The sequence below is a fragment of the Salpingoeca rosetta genome, assembly GCF_000188695.1.
Source record: "Salpingoeca rosetta unplaced genomic scaffold supercont1.14, whole genome shotgun sequence".
Classification (NCBI taxonomy): Eukaryota; class Choanoflagellata; order Craspedida; family Salpingoecidae; genus Salpingoeca; species Salpingoeca rosetta.
The window spans coordinates 741009-765266 of NW_004754920.1; the positions used below are offsets into that span (position 1 = coordinate 741009).

General features: G+C 54.5%; 6 protein-coding genes across 6 annotated transcripts in view; 3 read left to right on the forward strand and 3 right to left on the reverse strand.

Annotated features, from left to right (window-relative positions):
- Positions 1-2792, forward strand: part of PTSG_06262 (uncharacterized protein) — a 5906-nt gene extending 3114 nt beyond the window's left edge. Inside the window, exons 10-15 of the mRNA XM_004993094.1 lie at positions 118-242; positions 655-769; positions 961-1038; positions 1183-1262; positions 1379-1499; positions 1637-2792. Of these exons, the coding sequence (XP_004993151.1) occupies positions 118-242; positions 655-769; positions 961-1038; positions 1183-1262; positions 1379-1499; positions 1637-2293 (1176 nt within the window). The 3' untranslated portion in view covers positions 2294-2792. The remainder of the gene's footprint in view (positions 1-117; positions 243-654; positions 770-960; positions 1039-1182; positions 1263-1378; positions 1500-1636) is intronic.
- Positions 2471-9466, reverse strand: PTSG_06263 (uncharacterized protein). Its single transcript, XM_004993095.1, has 17 exons — positions 9187-9466; positions 8703-8854; positions 8103-8451; positions 7523-7673; positions 7176-7321; positions 6937-7040; positions 6513-6597; positions 6064-6181; positions 5753-5853; positions 5513-5611; positions 5211-5321; positions 4773-4925; positions 4415-4531; positions 4194-4265; positions 3877-4013; positions 3259-3344; positions 2471-3076 (listed from the first exon to the last, which is right to left on the reverse strand). Exons 1-17 carry the CDS (start codon positions 9385-9387, stop codon positions 2937-2939), a joined length of 2322 nt encoding a protein of 773 aa, XP_004993152.1. The 5' UTR covers positions 9388-9466; the 3' UTR covers positions 2471-2936.
- Positions 9467-10946, forward strand: PTSG_06264 (uncharacterized protein). Its single transcript, XM_004993096.1, has 4 exons — positions 9467-9794; positions 9995-10127; positions 10296-10370; positions 10764-10946. Exons 1-4 carry the CDS (start codon positions 9529-9531, stop codon positions 10890-10892), a joined length of 603 nt encoding a protein of 200 aa, XP_004993153.1. The 5' UTR covers positions 9467-9528; the 3' UTR covers positions 10893-10946.
- A 106-nt stretch (positions 10947-11052) lies between these two features.
- Positions 11053-13001, reverse strand: PTSG_06265 (MutT/NUDIX family protein). Its single transcript, XM_004993097.1, has 4 exons — positions 12616-13001; positions 12345-12416; positions 12127-12211; positions 11053-11906 (listed from the first exon to the last, which is right to left on the reverse strand). The coding sequence occupies exons 1-4, from the start codon at positions 12929-12931 to the stop codon at positions 11291-11293; spliced, it is 1089 nt and encodes a 362-aa protein (XP_004993154.1). The 5' UTR covers positions 12932-13001; the 3' UTR covers positions 11053-11290.
- On the forward strand, positions 12976-21206 carry PTSG_06266 (uncharacterized protein; the record flags this gene model as incomplete). Its single annotated transcript, XM_004993098.1, has 21 exons — positions 12976-13497; positions 13894-13995; positions 14216-14404; positions 14700-14765; positions 14965-15072; positions 15284-15457; positions 15745-15837; positions 16024-16154; positions 16322-16473; positions 16625-16728; positions 16905-16960; positions 17086-17158; positions 17361-17459; positions 17753-17842; positions 18014-18058; positions 18178-18218; positions 18474-18556; positions 18812-20283; positions 20532-20576; positions 20784-20861; positions 21066-21206. The coding sequence occupies exons 1-21, from the start codon at positions 13387-13389 to the stop codon at positions 21204-21206; spliced, it is 3453 nt and encodes a 1150-aa protein (XP_004993155.1). The 5' UTR covers positions 12976-13386.
- A 303-nt stretch (positions 21207-21509) lies between these two features.
- PTSG_06267 (uncharacterized protein) lies at positions 21510-23826 on the reverse strand (the record flags this gene model as incomplete). Its single annotated transcript, XM_004993099.1, has 6 exons — positions 21510-21953; positions 22235-22414; positions 22607-22738; positions 23088-23186; positions 23551-23619; positions 23776-23826. The coding sequence occupies 6 exons, from the start codon at positions 23824-23826 to the stop codon at positions 21510-21512; spliced, it is 975 nt and encodes a 324-aa protein (XP_004993156.1).
- Between the last annotated feature and the right edge of the window lie 432 nt (positions 23827-24258).

Consider the following 24258-nt stretch of genomic DNA (forward strand, 5'->3'; position numbering starts at 1 on the left):
GGGTTCTCAAACGCTCGCGCCTGCCACACACTCCCACCCCACTTCCAGTGCATCGCTTGTCTCCTCGATCCTACCCACCCATATTCACCCCTGGCTTGGTCTTGTGCTCTGCTGCAGAAATCCTTCTACTCAAGCCGCAACACTCCTCTCGGGGACGCGGGAGCACAGAAGCTTGACGCCAGCCTGGCCGGCTTCTTCATAGTCCCCGTCTTCGCTGGCCTCTCCCTGCACACGGGCCTAAGGTACGGCGCGTTCATGTGCATGTTGCGTGTGCGTTTGCGCATGCTCTGTGTGTGTGTCTGTGTGTCGATGTGTGTGTCTGTGTGTGCATGCTCTGTGTGTCTGTGTGTGTGCATGCTCTGTGTGTCTGTATGTGTGCATGCTCTGTGTGTCTGTATGCGTGCATGCTCTGTGTGTCTGTGCGTGCATGCTCTGTGTGTCTGGGTGTCTGTGTGTGCATGGGTGTCTGTGAGTGTGTGCCTGTGTGTCTGTGTGTCTGTCTGTGTTGCTTCGTGCTTGTCAACACGCCGTGCGTCTACCCTTGCATTTTCTCATGACCTGCCACCCTGTTTCACCTTGTTTCATCCGTTAACACACCACCACATCATCGCGTCATCACGTCATACACCGCCATATCGCCAACCAAACCGACAGGAGCCTGAAAGCGCCCGCAAATCAGCTGATGCGCAACGATTACGGCATCAAACTCCTACTCGACTTTCCGACAGCCGGAACGCGACTGCACAAACTGCGAGAACACATTCTCCAGGTGCGTGCGCGTCGCGTTTGCCGTTTAACATCTGCATGTTCGTCTTTGTAAGCGGGTTATACGTGCTCGCGTGCGAGACTGTTGTCATTGCTCTTGTTCGTGTGTGCAGCGTGGGCATGTTGATGCGTGCGGATGTCGCTATCCGCTGATCAAGATGCATGCATGTCATCCATTAATCATGCTCGCCTCAGGTTGTTGATGAGCCCGTGCAGCACTGCCAGTACCTGGATGCACTCACGTCGCTCGTGTGGAACACCGTCCCGCATGAGGTGCTTCACTCATCCGCTACACACACACACACACACGCACGCACACACACACATGTTGGCGTGCTTGCGCGGTGTTTGTGTTCTCACGCGCGCGTGTGTGTATCTGTGCGTGCACACACCAAATACATGTCGGTGCTGGGGCAGTTGTCGCACACGGCATACAACCTCACAACGCTTGACGGTGCCGGACAAGTGCCTGCAATATACATGCTTGAAGAAGTCAGGTACGCCAGTGACGAGCAATTAATTGATTGTCTTGGCCTTGCTCCGTGCTGTCTCGCACGTTTCCTCACACCTGAGCCATCCCTCCAAACTTGCTTGTTGTGAACTTCATCAATAGGGCGAGCTTGGCCGTGTTGCACAACGTATCGCTTCAGGTCAAGGCGAACACCGTCACCGAGCAAGGTGCAGTCATTCGTCCACTGTTCCACGACCGCATGCTTCTTGCTGTCATGTTTTCGGTTGGCCGGTTCTTCACGACAAATGGATCATATTGACCGACACCACACACACACACACACACACACACACACACACACACACACACACACAACAACAACAACAACAACAACAACAACAACAACAACAACAACAACAGCAACAGCAGCAGCAGCAGCAGCAGCAGTTTCATCAGCAGCAGCACGCGTATGAGCAGGTGCCCCCAGCCTCAACGTCTGCATTTGTTGAGCCACAGACCGCATACAACCAAAGCACAGACCCCTTTGCATCGTACCCGCCGACTGACCAGTACCAGGAGCAGCACCAGTCACAAGTGTCGGCTGCATATGAGCAGCCTGTGTCCCAGCAGCTGACATCCGCGCTCACGTACGATGACGTCGCTTACACAGCAGCGGGGCACCAGCACGATCAGCATTTGCCACAACAGCACCAGCAACTGTCACCACCACCACAGCAGCACCAGCAGCACCAGCAACTGCAACCGTACGGACAGCCAGCTATCCAAGGGAATGTCGGCTCGCAAGCCGTGGACACGCAGACGTCACACGCAGTCCCGGGTGGCACGCAGCAACCGCAGCACAACCCCTCGTTTGAGGACGCGTTTCCATCACAGCTGCCCTTGCTGGACGACGCCAGCAAGCAGCAGCAGCAACAACACCACCAACAACAGCAGCAGCAGGAGGAACAGGCCCTTCCCCAGCTGCCGTCTGCTCCCAACTCGTACACGACGGAGCAGCAGCCTTACCTTCCCCCCGAGCCGTACCAAGCGCCAAACGGCAGCGCCTCCCAGCCATAACTGCAGAAGCCACAGCAAATACTTTACATGTGCCTTTAGCCCATTCAAGCCCTGTGACCGCTGGTTTCATTGTTAGTGTCAACTGTTCGCGCTGTGTGTCGTTGGTTACCCTTCTCCATTACCACACGAAGACTTTTTGCGTGTAGCGTTACTTGATCATCGATTCACCATTATGTGCTTGGGTTCATGTGGCTGTCGGCGTGAGGTGCACTGAACATGTTTTATGTCTTGCGTGTTTGTTCGTGCAAGCCCCACTCACTTCACAGTTTGTTCCCTTCAAGTGTAACGTGGACTTTTGATGTCAGTGGGCTGGTTCATGCGAGCACCCACGCGCTGTACTGCCTCGAGTGACGCTGATGCATTCCGCGTAACCCACGCAGTTGCTGGGGTTGAAGGGGCGTTGATGTTGGTAACTCAAGAGGAAGAAGGCTGCAAGCCGAGGAAAGCACGCAAGCAGCGTAACTGCCAAAATATACCTCTGCCGCACATAACATGACAGGAAACACATCAACCAAGGCAAGCAATTCCTATTCTGGGAGGAGGTGAAGCTTGTCACGACGAGCAAGGATGATGAGACAATTGCCACGGACGGATACCGCCCTTGCCACGGTGAACCACAGAGCGGGATGATGGGTATCATACATCAAAGCTCCTCTCGTTGCGCAGGCTCAGATTCAATCACTTCAATCTCAAACCGCACGGGCGAGTGCGGCGGGATAGTTTTCGGCGTGTCAACCTTGCTGTACCCATACTCGCTGTCACACGTAATGTACGCTCGTTCACCTGTGTTGTGTGTTGTGTGTGTGTATGTGTGTGTATGTGTGTGTGTGTGTGAGAGAGAGAGAGAGAGAGTGTGTGTGTGTGTGAGTGTGTGTGTGTGTTCGATCTAATACAAAGGAAATGTTTGCACACACAATGCACGCGCAATCGCTCACAGCACAAATCAGCAAGAGCGCTTTGCATACCGAGCGACATGCTGGAGACGCCAATGTCCCAGCAGCGGATCGCCATGCCCGTGCCGAGTTTGAACATGTAGGGCACACCGTCGTCCCTGTTTGATTCACACGAAACAGCGGTGCATGACGGTAGCACGAGGGCATGGGACAGCGAGACGTTGGCAATGAGTATGATGCAAAGAAGGGGCACACAGGCAGGGGCGCACGCATGTTTATGCATACATACATACATACATACATACATACATACATACATACATACATACATACATACATACATACACACATACATACATACATACATACATACATACATACATACATACATACATACATACATACATACATACGTACATACATGCATACATACACACATACATACATACATACATACATACATACATACATACATACATACATACATACATACATACATACATACATACATACATACATACATACATACATACATACATACATACATACATACATACATGCATACATACATACATACATACATACATGCATACATACATACATACATACATACGTACATACATACATACATACATACATACGTACATACACTCGCACACACAACACAGCATGTATGGGAACACAACCCACATGGTGTTTTCGAAGACCGTGCCATTGGGCAGCGATCCAATCATGTGGACGGTGATTGTGGAGCCTGGGGTGAGGAATTTGCCGGAACCAGGGTGGATGACGTGCTTGACAACCCCGCCATCCTGCGTCAAGGCCTCCTGTTGTTGCGCCCATCCACCAGAACAAAAGCATGCGAAATGCATGAGCGTGGCGACGAGAACAAACAACGCACGCACGTCTGATCATGATGCAAGGAAATCTGGTGCGTTGCCCGCGGAACAAACAGAACCGTGATGCCATGTACGGACGCATGCGTGATGGAGATGCCAATTGCTCACGTGGCTCAAGTGGGACAGCTGGTCCACAAACTCCTGGAATACGCCCCGCTTTCTCGCTTTCTCTTCTCCCGTCTGCTGGCACAGAGCACGCAGGCGCAAGTGAGCGCCACAAAACTTCAAGAGCCATAATCGCCACACGCATACTTGGACACGAGCGTCCAATGAACTTGGTGTTGTACGCTTGCACACCCGTGGGTTTGTGTTTGGCTGACAACACGCACCTGCGCTTTCAACTCCTTGACGTTTGCCTGGATTTGAGCCCAAGTCTTCTTCACCGCGGGCACATTCGCCTTGAGCCACTTGAGGATGCGAGAGCGCTTGATGGAGCCCGTGTACGCCTAAACATGAGGGAGAAGGAGGAAGGAAATGGTGAGGAAGAGGGGGGACGCAGCAAAAAGAACAGTTGGGAGGGGGCGGATGTGAAGCGAAACAAAGTGTGGACATCTCGCGAGGACGCCATCGCTGTCGAGCCATACCGGACTGACAGAGCCCGCACGTGGAGGAAGAAGGCGACAACGCACAACACGGCACGATAGTTCTCCCTCCCCGTCTCCCCTGCCTCCTTCCCTTCCCGCGCACCTTTGGTCGGGCAGTGTGGTCCATGGTGTGGGTCCAGAGAAACCCCTTGAGGTTGGCAGCGTTGAAGCGCTGGCCGTGACCCGGCGGGGGCGCATTCCCGCCAATGTTGTACACACCGATGATCGCGCCACTCGCCGACAGCACGTGTGCAGTCTGAAGTTGTGCGAGCGAGTGTGTGAGTGAGCGAGTGTGAGCGTGAGTGAGTGAGTGAGCGAGAGAGTGTGCGCGTGCGAGTGTGCGTGCGAGTGTGCGTTAGCGCGTGTGTGCGAGTGTGCGTGAGAGAGTGAGTGAGTGTGCGTGAGAGAGAGTGTGTGAGTGAGTGAGTGAGTGTGAGCGAGTGAGTGTGAGTGAGTGTGTGTGTGTGTGTGAGTGAGTGAGTGTGGGGTCATGCGTGCACGTCCTGCACTCAACGCCCCTCCACCAAAGTCAACAGCTCACCTCTTGCAGTATAGCACGCGCCCTCTGCCAAGACGGGTGAAGTTCGTGGCAGAAGAACAGCAGCACGTCTCGATCTCCATCCACAAACGGTTCAAATGTACGCAGAGACACCTGAACTCAACAGAATGTGCGTGTGTTGACGTGTGAACGTGTGTACGTGTGTATGCATGTGTATGTGTGCATACGTGTTTGTGTGTGTGTGTGTGTGTGGTGACAAGCTGGGGGCGTATTGGGTCGGTACAACAACAGCATGTGTACTTCAGCGCAGGAAGGTGTTCTGACCCACCCCACACAGCCCAAACCTTTGCCAAGTGTCCTGGTTCAAACGACGTGTCGCCTGCCTCTGTCTTGGGCGCTGCCGTCAGTTCGCCCGCAAGAAACCGCGACACGAAGCCGGCAACCTGCGAAGGAGTGGTTGGCGATAGCGGGCCAGGATGGTGATGGCGGGTGGTGGTTGTGGCGTCGACGCAGACGCAGCTAGAAGCACACAAGCACGCAAGTGCACAAGCGTGCACGAGTTCATACGTCATGAGAGAACACACCTCTGCTTGTGTCAAACTCTTCGTGATAAGGGGATAGCGAGCGCTTTGTGGGAAGGCGTTCTCTGCAATGCCAAACGCGGGCAGGGAACTTTCATGGATGCCTGCAGAGGCACAAAACAAACAAAACACACACACGTGTACACACACATACAGACACACACACACACGCGCGCGCGGAGATGTACATACGCATGCACATGTACATACACACACAGATGTGCATGGAATATCCGGAATGAGTGAGTTGCGCACTGGTTCACCATCAAGAATGAAAGCATTTGGTGAGAAAGGTGCATGAGCATGAAACAAACCATAGTCGTCGCGAATTTCTGGAAACTCTGATGTGACATATGTACAGGTGATTGCATCACGGTAGCTTGCAGCCACGCTTTGCAAGAGAGCGCGTGCCTGCTGCTTTGCTTGTGCGTCCTATTGCAACATAAAACGCACGTAAAGAGGAAAAGGCGATGAGCCAGCGTGTGTGCGTGCATGCATGCATGCACGTGTGTGTGTGTGTGCGTGTTTGTGTGTCGACGTGAGTTGTGAACCAAACCCGGAGAACAGGTCGAACAAGCCTGTCTGCATGTGCTACTTTGAATCTGTCACCCCAGCACTATAACAACTGATAATCGCCACCACCCTCACCACAACAACGACCACAGCAACGGCCACAGCAACGAACACCATGCCTTGAGTCATCATCACACGTCATCATAGTCTTCACCACCAGCACCAGCACCAGCACCAGCGTTGGTTCTACCTGCACAAAGAGGTGGGCAACAGGAAGACCAGAGCGCTCGAGTGTTTCGCGCGACGTCCACGTGAACTTGACGACAGGCGGCAGCCTGATGACACGCAGTGCAAGGCAGAGAGCAGAGAGGGGAGGTCAACAGGGCGGGGAGAGTGTAACATCGGACATCAACACACAGAGATTCGTGGTGGTGGTGGTGGTGGAAAGCTGTTGTTGGCTGTTTCTGTTGATGTGAAAGCGAGGATGGGGAAGCAGACAACTAAGTCGGACAGGTCAGTTTGGGGGTGAAGGGCAACTAGACGGAACCCCAAGCTCAGACATGGCAACACACACACACACACACACACACACACACACACACACACACACACACACACACACACACACACACACACACACACACACACACACAAAGCAGGTGGCACGTTCTGACGTTCTGATGAGGGCCCAGTGCGTGAGGTTGGTGGAGAGAATGGCGTCACCGGAGAGCGACTCATAGTCGCCATCTTCGCTGCGAAACACAACAACCGCGGGCGGCTGGACGGGCGCAGAGGAGTCAGCACGTGGCGGGGTCGCGCAGTCGTGCGTGTGTGAGTGTGGATGCAAGATTCCACACAAACTGGGGATGTGTCACACACACACACACACACACACACACACACACAACCGCACCTGAATGTCATGGAAAACGCTGGTGGCAAGACCCAGGATGAAGAGTTCGCGTGTGGCGTTGGCTGCACCCCATTGCGTGAAGGCGCTCTTGTGTGCAGTATCAGCACTGCCAAACACGCCCACAACTGCAACAGTCTTTCGGCGCTCTGCATGTTGGGGCAGCGTGAGTGATGGCGGGAAAGTGAGGTTATGTGGTACAAAGACAGCAAGTGTACACGGTTATGCGCTTCTGCACACGCAGTCACAATCAGACAGGCAGCAGGGAGAATGGATTCGCAGGTAGACAGACACGGACGAACACGCAGGCAGACGGACGAACACACGCACACATGCACGCACACACGCACCTTGCCACGGCGCGGGAACGGACGATTTGTGCTCGATGAGCGAATCAAAGACCTGCGCGGGGGATGAGAAGTCCTTGAAAGGAGCAGATGTGTACAGCGACACGCGCTCGTACAGCACATCCTCCTCATCATCAAACGAGATGGCCCGCGGCTGTGGCGAAGCCAGCGGTTGCACATGTGTGTGTGTGTGTGTGTTGTTGTTGTTGTTTAAGTTGTTGTTGTTGTTGTTTAAGTTGTTGTTGTTGTTGTTGTTGTTGTTGTTGTTGTTGTTGTTGTTGTTGTTGTTGTTGTTGTTGTCGTCGATTGTTGTTGTTGTTGTTGTTGTTGTTGTTGTTGTTGTTGTTGTTGTTGTTGTCGTCGATTGGTGGAAAGGAGGGTGAGCATGTTCAGCGCAACGGTGTTCAAAGGATGTGCAAAGTAGATTCGCACACATCACATCACACACATCACATCACATCACATCACATCACATCACATCACATCACATCACATCACACACACACACATATCAAATCACACACACACACACATAACATTCGCGCACATCACACACGCGCACAAAACATGCCAAAAACTGTACCTGCGACGTGTCGCGGCTGTAGATGTGCAGCACACATTGGCCGTCACACGTCTTGTTGAGGCTGTGGCGCAATGCCCGGTTGTCCACAAGGTCAACATGGGCGAACACCACGTCATCCCGCTGCTCATGGAAGCGCCGAGCAACCCTAACAAATGCCCTTCTCGCTGGATTGCACGCACGACACCAACCAAGATCGGCGTCCACCACAACAAAGCTCGGGTTCGCTTGCAGCACCGAGGTGGACAGCGGCGTGACGCGGGTGTCCGCATACAGTACACCTGCGTCTTCCCCGCTCTCTGTCTCGTCAATGAGGCTGTCATCAAAGCTCTCCCAGTCCACAACGATGCGCCTGCAACATACAGTCACGGGGCACGAGCGCAGTTGTCCACGAGTGAAAACGCACGTATACGAGTGTGAGCACGTGCATGTAAGTGTACAAGCATGCATGCGAGCGCAAAAGCAGCTATACGAAGGTACGAGCGCGCTTTCTCGAGTTGGAACATGTACAAAGTGTTGCACACACCCACAATGCACGCCAGTGAAACTTGAGCATGCAAAAAAAAAGGGGGGGGGGCTCCATACACCCATTGCTGACCTTACCCTGAGAATGCCGTTGGGTTCTCTTCGAGGCGGTCAAAGGCGTGAGGTATCTCTTTGGTCAGGCTGCAGGACAATTTCGTGGCTGAGACCGGGTGGCACTCGGACTTTTCAGCCACAATGTCCTCGCGCAGCTCCAGCGTTATTCCAGCTTCCTGCACACATCGTGTGTAGCGTCGATGAACAGCGTACGGAAAGAAGGCGGAGATACGCAGTGTGGCACACACACACACACACACACACACGCACACATGTACATGCACACACACATGCACACGTATACATACACAAACGCACATGCACAAACACACACAAGTATGCACACGAGCATGCACATGCACATGCACACACGCATGCACACGTATACATACACAAACGCACGCACACACACATGCACATACACACGCACACACACGCACACACACATGCACATGCACAAACAAACACAAACAACAACACAAACAACAACACAAACACAAGGACGCACCTCAAGATCGGAACACGTGAGGAGCAAGGTTGCACGCTCAAAGACAGCCGTGGGAGCGGTAGGGCAGCTGTGAGTGATGTGAAGCTTCAAGGCCTGAGCCGTCTGCGACCACTTGATTAGCGGAGGGTCTGCTTTCGCTGTGGCTGCACCAGCTGTGACAGCCAACACAGCCACCACAACCACAACCACCAGCACTGCCATCAGGTCAGCGGTGTCGCAGGACCACTACCAAATCCTTTTAACAGGACAATCCACTAAAATTAGGCACAGAGGTGAGTTGTGAAGATTTGTGGGCATTTTCCAACAAGATTCAACACCTTCTTGAAAACGTGCACACCGAAGATGGCAGCGAGGCGGCTGGCGACGGTGGTGGCACAAGGGTTGGTGTCGCGTGCAAGCCATGCAAGCAGAACAGGGTCAATGGCGGCGGCAACAGCAGCAACAGGCATGCCTGCGCTTGCTCCTACTACTACCCAAATCTTGGCGCAACACAGCATGAGCATTTGGTCCAAGATCTTGAAACCAAGCCAGGAGGAAGAGAAGAAGGAGAAGACACAGGATGCGGTGGCTGAGCCCCAAGACGTGCAACCTGCCGGAGAAGCCTTCAAGTGCGTGAAGTGCCGTGGTCTGTTGGTGACTGCAGGTGTATGATGGCGCTCGTGTGTTGGTGTTGCCATGCTGTTGACAACAGGCTTGTGCATGCCTTGGTTCCTCATCCGTGAACACTTTCCTGCCCCACACGCGCAAGTATGCAAGTGTGTGCACGCTTGCCTTAGCTCACGCGCTCTTGATGTGCTCTGTTGAACAGGGGTGTGGAAACAAAGGCGGTGCCCGAGTCTGTGGATGTGTTTGTAAAGGAGCGACTAGCATCCCTGAGGTCAAGTGCTGGCTCTTCAATCAGCGACAAGACAAGGCTGTCATCGCTGCGCGAAAAGTACTTGGTACGTGTTGTGGGGTGCACGGCAGTCATGACATGTGCAAGTGACGTGGACTGCTCATCTTTTGCTGTTGCATTTCTGGGCCACCTGAGTCATTACGTGTGTGCGTTTGCTGACACCTTTACTTCCTGCATGCATTGTCTGCCTGTGCTGTGTGCAACGCCCCCACAGCTGCTTGCAGAGTGCGAGGAAGCATTCAACCAGCATGTGGACATGAACATGGTGTCCAAGCTTGACACAGTTCAGGTGAGTTGAGTTGACCCCTGAGGGGTCTTTGCTTAGCGTGCTGTTTATGCGACAAGCGCAAGGGCGACTGGGAGAGAGAGAGTGTGTGTGTGTGTGCGTGCGTGTGTGTGTGCGTGTGTGGCTGCATGTTGCTTGCTCGCTTGATCAATCGCTCCAGCATCCCTCAGTAGCTCGGCTGTGGCATCAGCCGCTAACGCTTTGGTCTCGCTTCTCTCTCTCACTCTCTCACACACACACACACTCTCTCTCTCACACACACACACTCACGTCACACACACACACACACACTCTCTCTCTCACGCGCACACACACACTCACGTCTCTCTCCACAATCGTGATTCTGGCTCCATTCACCTGATCATGGTCGCCGCACCCCCTTTCTTTCCTTTGCAGCACGTTGTCAAGTACTTTGAGAAGAAGCTGAACGCGGAGCCGCGGGAGTTTGGATGGCGCCTCCGCAGAGCCGAGCCGCTGCCACAAAACGTCGTCGTCTCAGACCCAGACATTGCCCACACACAGTGACTCTGGCAAAGTGTGGACATGTGTGTATTGTGTGTGTGTGTGTGTGTGTGTGTGTGTGTGTATGTACAACGGAGGAAGACATTTTCAATACTGCATCTGGAACAGTGACTGATTGGTTGGCTTACATTACACGGTCCGCAATCGTATCACGTTATGGCCGCTGAGTGCGACTGTTGGTTAATTTACTGGCGTGCAGGTGCTCGAGAGAAACTAAACCACGTGTGCGGCACAGGTGTAAACATGTGTGAATTCGTATCTGGTTTGGTGGATTGATGCAAGACATCATCTTACGCGGGTGAAAAAAAAAAAAAGCAGTCCAAGACAGCACAGCACGTCTTCGAAGCGTTCTACACAATACACACGCATGCACGGGGCAAATAGCGCGCGTCCACGATAGATTACAGCATGGACATGGGCTGCTGCTGTTGTTGCTGCTGTTGTTGCTGCTGTTGCTGTTGTGCCGTGGCTGTTGCGACGTGGTGGCGCATGAGCTGGTGTGCAATGGCCCCGCTCGGTGGGGTGCGCAGGCCGTCTTGGCCGCCGCTGTTCTCCAGCATCGCCTGCACCTCCGCCAGCGTGAACCATCGCGCGTCCTCAAGCTCGTTCGGGTCGACGGTGATGTCCGTGGTGGTCGCCTGCGCCACAAACCCGAGCATGAGCGAGTACGGGAACGGCCACGGCTGCGACGAGTGGTACGTGCACGCGCCCACGCGCACGCCGGCCTCCTCCTGCACCTCCCGCCGCACCGCCTCCTCCGCAGACTCGCCGTGCTCCATAAATCCGGCCAGCGCAGACCACATGCCAGGCGGGTAGCGCGACTGGCGGGCCAGCAGCGCGCTGTTGGTGGCGGGGTCGACAACAACCATGATGACGACGGGGTCCGTGCGCGGGAACCACCGGCCCGTGCACTCTGGTGCGGCCTCGCACGCAAGCTCACTGCCGCCTTTTCGCGCCACAACGCGCTTGCCACACAGCCCGCAGAACCGGTGTCGCTGTAGAAACTCAAGCAACGCCCTGTCGTTGTTTCGTGGCAAAGTAATGGGGGGAGGGAGGGACAGAGTGGGGGCAGGTGAGTGATGTGGTCTAGTTTGAAGTTGCATTCGTAAGTGGGCAGGCAACAGATGCGGTACGCTGCTACGTCTGTAACACACACGTACGCACACTGCATACTGCACACACAAGTACATACATACGCACACTGCACACACATACACACACACGCACAGAGTCGTACTTTGCATGGGCAGTGATGGCTGCCTCTGTGCGTGTTGCCGTGCTCAGAGCATAGGTGCGAACATTCAGCGGAGCTGCCGCCTCGCCTGGCGACGATGAAGAAACCAGGTCAAAATGATCACAGAGCGTGAGAGGGACGACAGCACATGCCAATCTGTAATTCCAATCAGGCTGTTCTGTATCGCTAGCAGCAGTAAAAACAACAGTTGCCACGCTCACCGAACGAGTGCTCCGCCAAAGTTTGCGGTGTAGTCGGAAATGCCCACAAAAAGTCACCCACCTCCACGTTGTCTGCATCAGCACAAGATGCACGACCGAGAGAGTGGGTGGGTGGATGTGTGTGTGTGAGTGTGTGTGAGTGTGTGTGTGTGTGTGTGTGTGTATTTGCATGAGACTGGCAGAGCGGCTGCATGTGCGCTGATGTGTGGAAGCGCAGACAGTTTAGCGTTGTGGCTGAAGCAAGGTACAAGTCGCTTGTTCTCCTCCTCACCAAGTTCAGTGGCATCCGTGACCTTGCCAAGAAGCACACAGCCCTTGTGACTGAAGTGCTTGTCGTCGCTGCTGCTGGCGGAGTTGTCCAGCAGGGCGGCAATGGCTGGGTGTTGGCGTGACAACCAGACAAGCTTTGGCACTGCTGCCGAGCTTGTGGAATTCACCACCACTTCCAGGTTCACAAAGGGAAGGAAGCGTGCACGCGCCGAGGTCAACGCCTGCTCCAAGAACGCTGCATCTCCACGCTCGTTGTTGCACCTGTCCACAGCCAGCGATGCGCCACTGAACACGTTGTGCACCGCACGGTCCGTCATGGTTGTTGTTGTCGTTGTTGCGCACAACTTGCCGCCGTACTTGTGCTGTCGTGTACTTTGGCGGGAAAACTTTTGAAATGCGGATGTTCAGTGTGATGATGACATGAGATTTGTTTGTCTGTTTGTGTTTGTGTTTGCCCCTGCCCTCGCTCACCATGTGCGTGTGCGCGCGCGCGTGTGTGTTTGTGCGTTGGCACATCATGTCATGTCACTCACCCGGTCTTCTCTCTTCCCCTCTCCCTGTATGTTTCGGTTCTGTTGCATCCACTGCCTTTGCATTGACCTATTGACTACGACCACCACTGCGACGACGGTTGTTCTTGGTTGTGTTGCTGCGCGTTGCTGGTGCGATCAGGTTCACTGCCACCACACACGGCGTCTGTGACGCAGGCGTGTACCGCCAGCACGACGCGCTTTTGCTTGTTGTTCTTTGCTTCCATTGCTGATTGAGCAGCATGGCCACGGTTGCGAGGTCAGAAGAAGGCGTGCCGGCAGCAGCGACGCCACCTCGCACACCAGGGCGACCAACTTCAGCTTGGCCAGCCTTGAAGCACCGCATCACCAAAGTGAGCTTCGCAACAATCCCGCGCAATGTGTGTGTGTGTGTGCGTGTGTGTGCGTGCGTGTGTGTGTGTCTGTGGGTATCCGTCTGTGTTTGTCCGGCTGTGTCTGTTTGTCTGTGTTTGTCTGTGTGTCTGTGGGTATCCATCTGTGTTTATCCGTCTGTCTGTTTGTCTCTGTTTGTGTGTGTGTCTGTGTATTTGTGTGTGTGTCTGTTGTTTTGTATGCTCCTCTGTGTGCTCCTCTGTGTGCTCCTCTGTGTGTCTGTGTATTTGTGTGTGTGTCTGTTGTTTTGTATGCTCCTCTGTGTGTCCCTCTGTGTGTTCTGAACTCTTTGCCGCGTGCGTGTGCGTGATGAACCGATGCTGCAACCATTGGTGCTCAAACCTTTTGCTCCACAGCTTGCCCAACAGGCCTCGAACACCAACTGTGCGCTTGAATCACAGCGTCGGCGCCTCTTCGATACCCACCAAGACCTGCGCCAACAGCAAGAAGCAAACACAGTACGCTTGCCACTGTGTACGTGTGCGCATGTGTGGTTGAGACAATGGCATACGGTCATGCGGTGCTGCACACATGAGTGGAGTGTACTCGTGTACTCTGATCATCGTGCACAGGAGTTGATCGCAAGAGAATGCGAAACAAATCTAGCACGTGGCTGTGCTCTGAGATTCCACAATTGCACTCACCACTTGCGGCTGGACTCTGCCATGGACCTCGAAGGAGCTTCGACAGCGGGTCGCACAGCTCGAGTACGCCCTGCAGTCTCGCGAACACCAGCACGAGGTGCAACTGGAAGAATACAGACAGGAGCTGGCGCACACTCAGCTGCAACATGAAGGCATCGTGCAATGCCTCGGCAAGAAGCTGGAGGATGCCATCGCTTCTGCCACGCAGCTCGAAGCGCAACAGGTGTGCAGCTTTTCCAACCCCCATCATTGATGCCCTGTCTGACTTGATGCCTTCGCCGTGAGCATTGACAGTCATGGTTGTTGTCGTTTCTTTGCTTGCCTTTGTTGGATGACTTCTCTTCTTCCGCGCACGCTTGCGCACTTGTTTCTGCACATACGTCTGCGCTTGTACCTGCGCTTTCTTCTGCGCATGTATTTAGGTGTGCTTTCGTGCCACCTTCCCTCTCCCCTTCGCCGTGAGTCACGACACCTCTCAAAGCATGTCCTTTGTCCGCCACCATCATCCCTTTCATCAGGTTGTCTGGGAGGAAGCTCAAGCACAGCAACAGCAACAAACGCAGCGCATGGCGACGCAACTGGAGGTATTGAGTGCACAAGTTCAGCACGCAACAGCCAGATGTGTGTGAGTGTGCGTGCGTGTGTGCGTGAAAGAAGGGAGGACAGTACTGTGCTTAATGACCCAAGGGGTTTCCTTGATGTCTGTAGTGGCATTGCAACGCTGCTGGCTGTCTGGTGGGCTCAATCACAACCAACCGTGTCCACATGATGATGGTTGGCTAGGCGTCTGTCACGGCGAGGGCGGAGGCGCGCGATGAGTTCATGCGGGTGAAGAGCGACCTTGAACATGTCCACCAGCAGCTCGAGGCCCTCACGGCCGTCAAAGATCAAGTGAGGCTGTGCAAGCGTGCTTGTGTGTGCATGCGCATTCAACCGTGCAAGCTTGCGCGAGCTTGCGTGCAAGTGCCATGACACTGTGTCAGTGCGAGCAAACTCGTCTGCCTGCCCACGCTTTCCTCTAATGTGTTGAGAAATGCACCAGTGGCGGCATACCGCTGCCCCTCACACCTCGTGGTCGCATAACCATGTCATGTGTTTGCAGTTGCTCGATGACGACACTCGGCTCGGGGACGCTCTTGCCGAGTTGCAGCACCGCTGGAAACAGCAGCGTCTGCAGCAGAAACAGCAGCAAGACACAACGACCTCAAATGATGCCACAGGCACCTCCAAACCGCCGCAACCGCCCACAGATTCGCTCAAGCTTCTCCAGCATGAGGTTGGTCTGCGTGCGTGTGTATTGTTGGCGTGTGTGTGTGTGTGTGTGTGTGTGTGTGTGTGTGTGTGTGTGTGTGTGTTGCAGGTGCGCGCGTGCATTGCCGGGGGTGCGTGTTGAATGGACCACACACACACACACACACACACACACATACATACACACACACACACACACACACACACACACACGAGCACAAAACGGTGTGTGTCGGTGCCTCAAACGTGATTGTATCATCTGCACCACTTTGAATGCTTGCTGCTCATGCCCACATCTTGTGCGATGATCAGCTTGAGGAACGAACGCAAGAGCTGCAAGAAGCGCAGGAGAAACTGCACTCTGCTCAGCAGCAACTGGACTACAGCAACAGCGCCATGCAGCAGGTGCGTGTGCTGAGAGCAAGGCAACTTCCTTTTGACACAAACGCTAACGCCGCCGCCGCTGCCGCTGCTGCTCGGCTGTTGCGCCTGTATTTCCGCTTGATATGAATGGATGTGGCCTGAATGCATTAACAACCCCCCCCCCCCTGCCTTGCGTGAACTCAACCTGGCTTGCTCTGAGTTGAACAGTGGATTCAAGAGCAAGAGTCGTTTTTCAGGGAGAAGGAGCACACGTTGCACCGTCAGGCTGAGCTTGAGGAGGAAAGCGACACTCTCAAGCAGACAATCAACCAGCTCAAAGCCGAAGTGGCCCAATCAGCGTGAGTACTGCTGTGCACACCACTCCATTTATTGATTTACACGTTCACACACGACACGGGCGCGCACCTGCAACGCTGAGCACAACACCTTCACGATGAGTACACAACCGTGTTCCGTCGTCACCCTTCCCCCTCCCCCTGGCTTGTGCTGCTGCTGCTGTGTGCAGGGTGAGTGTGTCCGCATTGGAGGAGGAGCTCGCGCGTGTGCGAGAGGTGGAAGCTGCATCCCGCGAACAGGCGAAGCAGGAGCTGGCACAGCGCCAACAGGAGGCCGCAGCTTACACGGCAGAATGCGAGGAGCTACGCAGCCAACTCGCAGGTAACACAACACCGCACACCGCGCACTGCTGCATGTTGCGTTGTGTGTTTGAAATCATATGTGAACCGGTATCTGCTCTCGCTTGCTTGAGCACACTCGTAGACCTTCTCACATGTATGCACCGCGACCTCTGCACGCGACAACGTGTCAGTGCTGGAAAACACCTTGGCTGAGCAGCGTGCGCTGGCATCACACGAAACACAGGAGGCGAAACGACGCCTACAGCAAGCGCAAGAACAAACAACAAACGTGGAGGTATTGTGTGTTAAATCTCTCGCATCTAAAGGTCACCAGGAACCGACTGCTTCTTCAATTTCGCACACACGCACACACACACACACGCAAGCTCTCACAAGTGCATTATCTGACAAAACACCAGCACCTTCACATCAACCACACTTCGCAATAACCCCCGTGACTGCTGCTTGTAGGAACTCGAATCCATCATCTCCGACTTGTCCACCGCGCTCAAGGAGAAGCACATCAGGTGTGTACATGCATGTGTGCTCTCGTGTGTGTTCGTGTGCTGTTTGCACATGTGTGTGATCCACTCTGCTGATGCGGTGTTTATGTGTACTGTTGTGGGTCATGAATGACGCCTGTCGCCATCAGGGTACAGCAGCTGGAAGGAAAACTGGCGCGTGTCTCCTGTACAGAGGCGCTGCAGCAACAACTACATGACGAGGTTCGATATGCCCCTACGCTCGCATGCGTTCATCCACTTAGGGCGGTGGATAGATTGCGCGTGAACACGCTTTCGAGTGCTTGCTACATCCACGCCACCGCCTGCTCTCAACATACTTTGCATTGAAGCTCGAGGGTCCTTCCTTGCTGCCATGCGTTTCTGGCTGCCTTGGTTGCATATTGCTGCTGCTACCACTTGGCAGGTTGCCTCCAAGGACGCACACGTGAAGGAACTACACGAGCAGCTGCACCAGCTCAAGTTTGAGTTCAGGTCTTGCAGATCAAAGCTAAAAGCAAAGGAGGTGCGTGATTATGTGCGCTTGCTGTGCCGGTGTTGCGGGTGTATTTTGCGTGTGTGTGCGTGATTGTGTGTGTGGGGGGGGGGAGGGTGTACGCGCTTTGTGTGCGTGATTGAGTGCGTGCGTGTGTGCGTGTGTGTGTGTGTGTGTGTGTGTGTGTGCGCGCGCTTTGCTTGTGTGTGGGTGTGTCTTTTTCAGACTGCATCCAGTGGTGTGATCATCCAGCAGCACATTTGATGCAATCACACCTTCCTCCGCCACCGCATTGCTTCTCATGCTGGTGTTTCTTGTTTCAGGAGGCGGTGGGCCGACTGCTGCGCCGCTGCGAGCGCCTGGAACAGAAACTGCAATCGAACCATGCCGAATGGAAGGCCAAATATGAGGAGGTGGGTGCTGCACAGTGAGTGACACACGGTGATGGCCGTGACCAGTCAAGGTCGCAAGGACGAGGCGTCCCCATCGCCGTGTCGTGCCAGTCGTCGTGTCCGAGACTTCCTGTCGCATGTGTGATTTGTTTACTCAACATCTACGCGCTGCTTTGTCTGTGCTATGGGCAGGTCGTGCAGCGGGCAATCAATGCTGAAGGACTGCTGCGCTTCAAGGTGGTCACGATGCCGGGTGGGGGCCGAGAGTTACCCTGTCGCATTGTCTGCTGTCATTTTTCCTCGGCGACAATGAAGCATGCAATTCTCACGCGAGGGTATGTTGTGATTTGTCACAGGAACAAGCGGAGGCCGAAGTTCGCAACCAGGAAACGTCAGCGTAAGGGCGCGACATGGCCTACACCTGCCGTTGGCACCCCTTCGGACGTATTCCAACCGCTGCCACTCGAGCGAATTCCACGCGTGAACACACGTTTGTGGCGATCGCACATACTTTGCCCTCCCCCCTTTTGCATCCTCATGTATTGTTCGCCACCCAAGCACATAGTACATATGACCCCGCAAACACCCAAGCACATTCATTCCCACGCTGCTCCTTGCCCGTGCTGCCCGCGGTACTGTGCATCCACCACAGAATCCCAGCGTTTCCGAGCAAGCCGCCGCCGTCATCATCCAAGGGCCAACAGCAGCACACGCCAATGGCCCGCTCGAGAAAAGGTGAAGAAACGGGTGTTTTGTGGTTCATGCATGTAAGGAGGAGAAGACAGGCAAGACAACCAAAAGCGTGCTCACACAATCAAACAAACAAACAAACGCATATGTACAAACACACACACGCACACACACACGCACGCACACACACACATGTTGCACGTTCATGTTGCACGCTCGTGTCACGTTGTGTGTGTGTGTATGTGTTTCAAACGCCTCACACTCGTGCGCACCGGCTGTTTCTGCTGCAAACTGGTTCAGGGCGCCCGCGTGTGCGCGCAGCCATGAAGAAGGTGCGCAAGACGCTGCTTCGCGATGTGGACGGAGCCAGGGTCCACGAGCCAAACCACCCGCATGCTAGTGACCGCGAAGATGTGCCCGCCGATGCAGGCACGTCGTTGGAGAGCGGAGAAAAAGCAACAGTGGAAAAGGAGAAGGAGCAGTCAGCAGCAGCAGACACAACAACAACTGCGGCGGCAGCAGACACAACAGAAGCAGCACAGGCAGCAACATCCGGTGCAGAAGCAGTCACAGCAGGTGAAGGGGACAAAGGCAACCCGTCACCGAAGAGAAGGAAGACAGTTGAATTGCCGCCACGAGAAAATGGCAGCAATAACCAAGAGGCAAAGTCGCCCACGATTGGGCAAGGCCAGCAGCAACGCTCCTGTCATCAAGCACAGCAAGAACTGCACGAGAGCAGCTGGTCAGTGGTTGTTGAGGAGGATGACATCAGCAGCAAAGAAGGCCTCCGATCCATCCTCAAGCAGTCATGCAACAACAGCAACAATCGCGGTCATAGCGATGACAGCTCCAAGCGCGTCTCGTTTGCTCGCACGCGTGGGGTGACACCGTTCTCCGCGCACATGTCGCCGTCAACCGTGCGTGGTACCTCCGAAACCCGAGAACAACTCAGCGGCGTCAGCCACGCCAGCGCCACCAGTACGTCTGCTGATAGCAACAGCACCAGCAGCACTGGTAGCGCCAGCAGCAGTCTGCGTGAAGCGGTGCCCGCTGTTAAATCCACAACGACCCGAGGACAGCCACCACACACGCACGCGACACGTAGCAACACCACCACAGGTGGTGCCTCAGAAACGGGCACAGCTCTGCAAGAAGATACACGCGCTGGTCCCGACACAAGCAGCAAGACGAGTAGGATGCAGGAGCGTCACAGTGGCGACGAGAGCATTGGAGGGCGGCAAGAAGAAGCTGAAGACATCCGAGAACAGCAATTGTACGGAGCTGAAAATGAGCGACAGGAGTCGAAGGCACTTGAAGCAAACAGCCAAGGCGTGGAAGGTGAACAACAGCAACAGCAGCAACAGAACCAGCAACGTCGAGAGCAAGAAAGTTCCCGTGCCACACCTCGAGAAACGAAAAGTTGCAGGAACCCTGAGATGCGGGACGATCATGCAGCGCTGGACGAGGAGATGAAGGATATGGAGAAGAAGAAGGTGAAAACACAGAAGAACAGCAAGCAGTCGCCAGAAGCTGTGCAGGGAACGCAGCAGTTGCCACCTGATCGTCATCGGCAGGATGACAGCAAGCGGGAGTGTGCAGCCCGGGGAGGAGTGCGCCTACAGACGAGCGATGGCGAGAAGCATCTGCTCGAGCCGTGGGATGTTGATAAGATTGAGCCCGCGGGGGACAAAAGCAGTGACGCTGAGGATGACGCAATACACGAAGATGTGCCTTCACCACAAGAACGCGCCATGGAAGATCAAGAGAATCAGGTGGGTTGGGTTCGCTTTGCGCGGTGGTTGAACCGACCTGCAGCACGTCACATCACACCACACCACATCACATCACACTGCTTTCGTTCCAGCAACTCATTCGCTTTGCTCGCTTGCGCGGTCCCATGTATGTGCATGTATTTGTGTGTGTGTGTGTGTGTGTGTGTGTGTGTGTGTGTGTGTGTGTGTGTGTGTGTGTGTGTGTGTGTGTGTGTGTGTGTGTGTGTGTTTTGAATCCGGCTTCACAGAATAACTTGGAAGCAAGCATTCAGATCATCCATTTTGCAGAGAGTGTACGTGGCTCAATGTTCCTGAGCAAGGGCGGAGTGTGTGCGTGAGTGTGAGTGTGTGTGTTTGAGTGAGTGTGTGAGTGTGTGTGTGTTTGAGTGAGTGAGTGTGTGACCGCTCCAATGCTTGGCGTGTTGCATGAGCCTGTATCCCGTCTTTGATCACCGAAAGCCTCTCTTCTTCCCTTGGGGCCCCTTGGTTAATTTGTGCAGAAGAGACTCCGCAACTACCTTCGCCGGCGCTTCCCGGAGTGCATCCCTGCTGACGGCACCACAGACTTTTCGTTCAGGGTGAGCCACAGCGGCGACAAGACAGTCTGTCATCATTGTGCTGCTGCTGCTGCTGCTGCGTGGTACTCCATGTGCATTGCGTTCTGTTGTTCCCTGCAGCGTCTCCATGCAACCCGATGTCTAGCACAGTGAGTGCAGGGGTCCCCTGGTCATACGCACATCACACAAATCACACATGCGCGCACACGCACACATCATGTGCAGGAGTTCTTTGTGAGCATGCAGGGCGCAGAGAGAACGATGCTCCAGCATCTGCAGACACGCGCGGGTCAGCACGACGGAGCTGTCACACCAGCCATCATGGAGAGCAGTGTGGCCGACAGCAGTGCACAACAGGCGGAGTGAACCGCTTGCTTGCTCTCGGTGGCATGAGCCGTTGAAGTTTGCTTGGCTTCGTTTCGTGTGAGTATTTGGTGATGGACGCTGAACTGAACCAGAAAAACCGATTGGCAAGCGATTGATTGATTGTCATCCTTCAAGCGCGCTTGCTTGTCAGGAGTGTTTATTGAAGGTCGGTCTGTGGCACACACACACACACACACACACACACACACACACACACACACACACACACACACACACACACACACACACACACACACAGAGCATGCAGCGCATGAGAAAATAAAGGTTGGTTTTTCCGCGAAATTAGCGACGTGTGGATGAGGAGGAGGTGGAGAACGAGGAGGCAGCCGGACCCTCGTCGGCTCTGCTATTGCTGCTGGCGCTGGCGGGGGTGTTCGTAGTGGTGGCGGTGGTGATGGTGGTGGTGGTTGTTCTGATGGTGGTTGTGCGGGGGGTGGTGGTGGTGGTTGCGGCAGCAGGCCCACCGTCGTCGGGGGAGGACGATGCAGGTGTGTTCTGAGGCGGTGGTGGCTGTACACCAAGTCTGGCTGCAGGCGCTGCAGTGCTTCTCTGCCAAGACGGCAGTTCCAGCTGTGGTGGTGTCGGTGGTGGCAGCGGCAAAGGCTGGCCCAGCCTCTTTTGCCTGTCTCTCTGTCCTCGCGTTATGGCCTGCCGCAGGCGCCTCTGCCTGCGCCGGAAGTCGCGGCAGCCCCGGCACCCGCCGTGCTGCGTGGGCCTGTCCGTCACCTGATGGAATGCGCACGTGAGGCCTCAGCAGCGGCAGGACACGAAACAGGAGTGCAGCTCCACACAGTGCTCCGATGCACGGCAACGCTTGCACATGTAAGCACACAAGCACACACACACACAACCGTACAACCGTCCAGCATATTGCATACATGTACAGCCACACACACACACACACACACGCACACGCACACACACACACACACAGCACACGAACAACAACGCTTGCGCGCAAATGAATATTCATGTATATATACGCACGTACAACACACAGAGCTCACCGGCCTCCAGTTCATGAAGTAATCCCACGGGAGGGGGATACCCCGCTCGTCCGCGTATGTGCCGATGATTGCGAAGAACACGAACACCGGCGTTCCATCTGGTTCAGTGACCTCCACAAAGCCACGGGCTCGGACGGTTGCCATGTTACGGGCAACATGCTCGACCGCAAGGCGATGCACCTGGCAGGAGAGCGCATTGAACAGTGGAAGGCGGGAAGCGCAGAGTTGAAAATGTGGTCAAAGTCAGAAGCAAAGCAAGGCGCCAAGTACCTTTTTCAACAACAGCAGCAATGCAGAGGACAAGCGTGCATCGAAACGCACTGGCTTACTAGAACCACAACAGTCAAAATGTGCCTTACACCACGATCATACCTCTGGCGATCTAAACGCTGTGACTGAGGACTTGCGATTGACCAAGATTACTAAGCCTCTTGCGCTCTCAGGATGTTCTTCTGGTACCATTGCTCCCATTATCCCTAAGAGCACCTCTTCGTATTCGTCTGGCTGTGTCGGATGGTCAGTGCGTCAGTGTGAGTTGCTGGTGGAGTTCAGGTGTCCAGGCGCTACCGCACATGTGCCCTCAACACAGGTCGCTCGCATATACGTCAGAACACATGAACAAACCTCGCAGATACTACATAACACACGCATACACTCGTTGCCACATTAACTCATTCACTCTTCTGAATCGTGTTCATCCTTGCCATATACACATACACACACTTACTCCCTCGCTCCCTCACTCCCTCGCACACACAATACACTCACTCTCAGTACATATACACACACCACACTACACTCACTCTAAGTACACACACACACACACACGCACGCATGAGAAGTTTGAACACACCCCTATTTCGTCCATGACTGCGGCGGCCAAAAACTCAGGGGTGACGGCAATGAGCCGGTGGCTGCCGTACACGCACGCGTTCCAGAGCGGTATTGTTGTCTAATGTACCAACACAGGCAAACACATCATGAATATGTGGCGGTGAGGAATGGCGTGCAGGCTTGTGACAACGACGGAGAGGCAGGGAGGTGGTACATGGACTTGACAGGTTGCTCATGCTTAAGTGTGTGTGTGTGTGGTTGCATGCGTGTTTGCAGGTACAGCTGCATGCGGCAGTCAATAGCCCTCAGACGACCACTGCCTGACAGCGCAAGTGTAAAGACAAATCACCTCTTGTGCTCGGCCAAACTCCCAAACTACCACAACAGAACCGCCAGAATAAACAAAACAACGGTGTTGGGATGCGACACCATGGCGCATTTTTTCGCGAAGGAACGCCAACTGTGCATTCGTTCTGGCTGACCTTTGGCCACTCGGCAGGACGAGTGATCAGACGTAGCACCAGTTCTCCCGGGTGCATGCCTGTAATGCCCTTTGCGGAAGGGAGTGCACACAAGATGGAAACAACATGGTGAGCTCACCAAGACAGTGGGCTTTGGGCCACACCACAGACGGCGCAACGGCCCACAACGTCTGTGCGGAGATCCAACACATGCAACAGCAAGCACACCATCGCCTACAGACTCACTTGGGTGAGTAGCAAGTGCAGGGGCGACAGCCCTGAGTCTGGAGCGTCCATGACGCTCCGACGCTTGTCTATCGAAGGGTACAAACTCGCTGAGCAGACCAAACAGACGAACCACTCCACAGGAGGTAACAGGAAGAATGACCATCTTGGCGGCTGCGCTCCCACAAGCTCACTCAACCTACCACTGAGGGGATGCGTTTGCATCAAACCGAAGAGCAAACAAACCCTCGGTCTTCCAAAGAGAACCACACACGATGTACGCCAACTGAAGAACAAACCACTCACATACACACTCAAGCCGTAACCGCACCGTGAACAAGAGCAAGGCCCTGGAAGAAGAAGGCCCGTCACATCACATCACATCACATCACATCACATCACTTGTGTGGCTGTGCGTCACATGAACGGCTACTTGTGGCGAGCCAGTGTTGAGAGAGGGGTGGGAAGCCGGATGGCTTGATCTGAATGCCTTTCATCACAAGT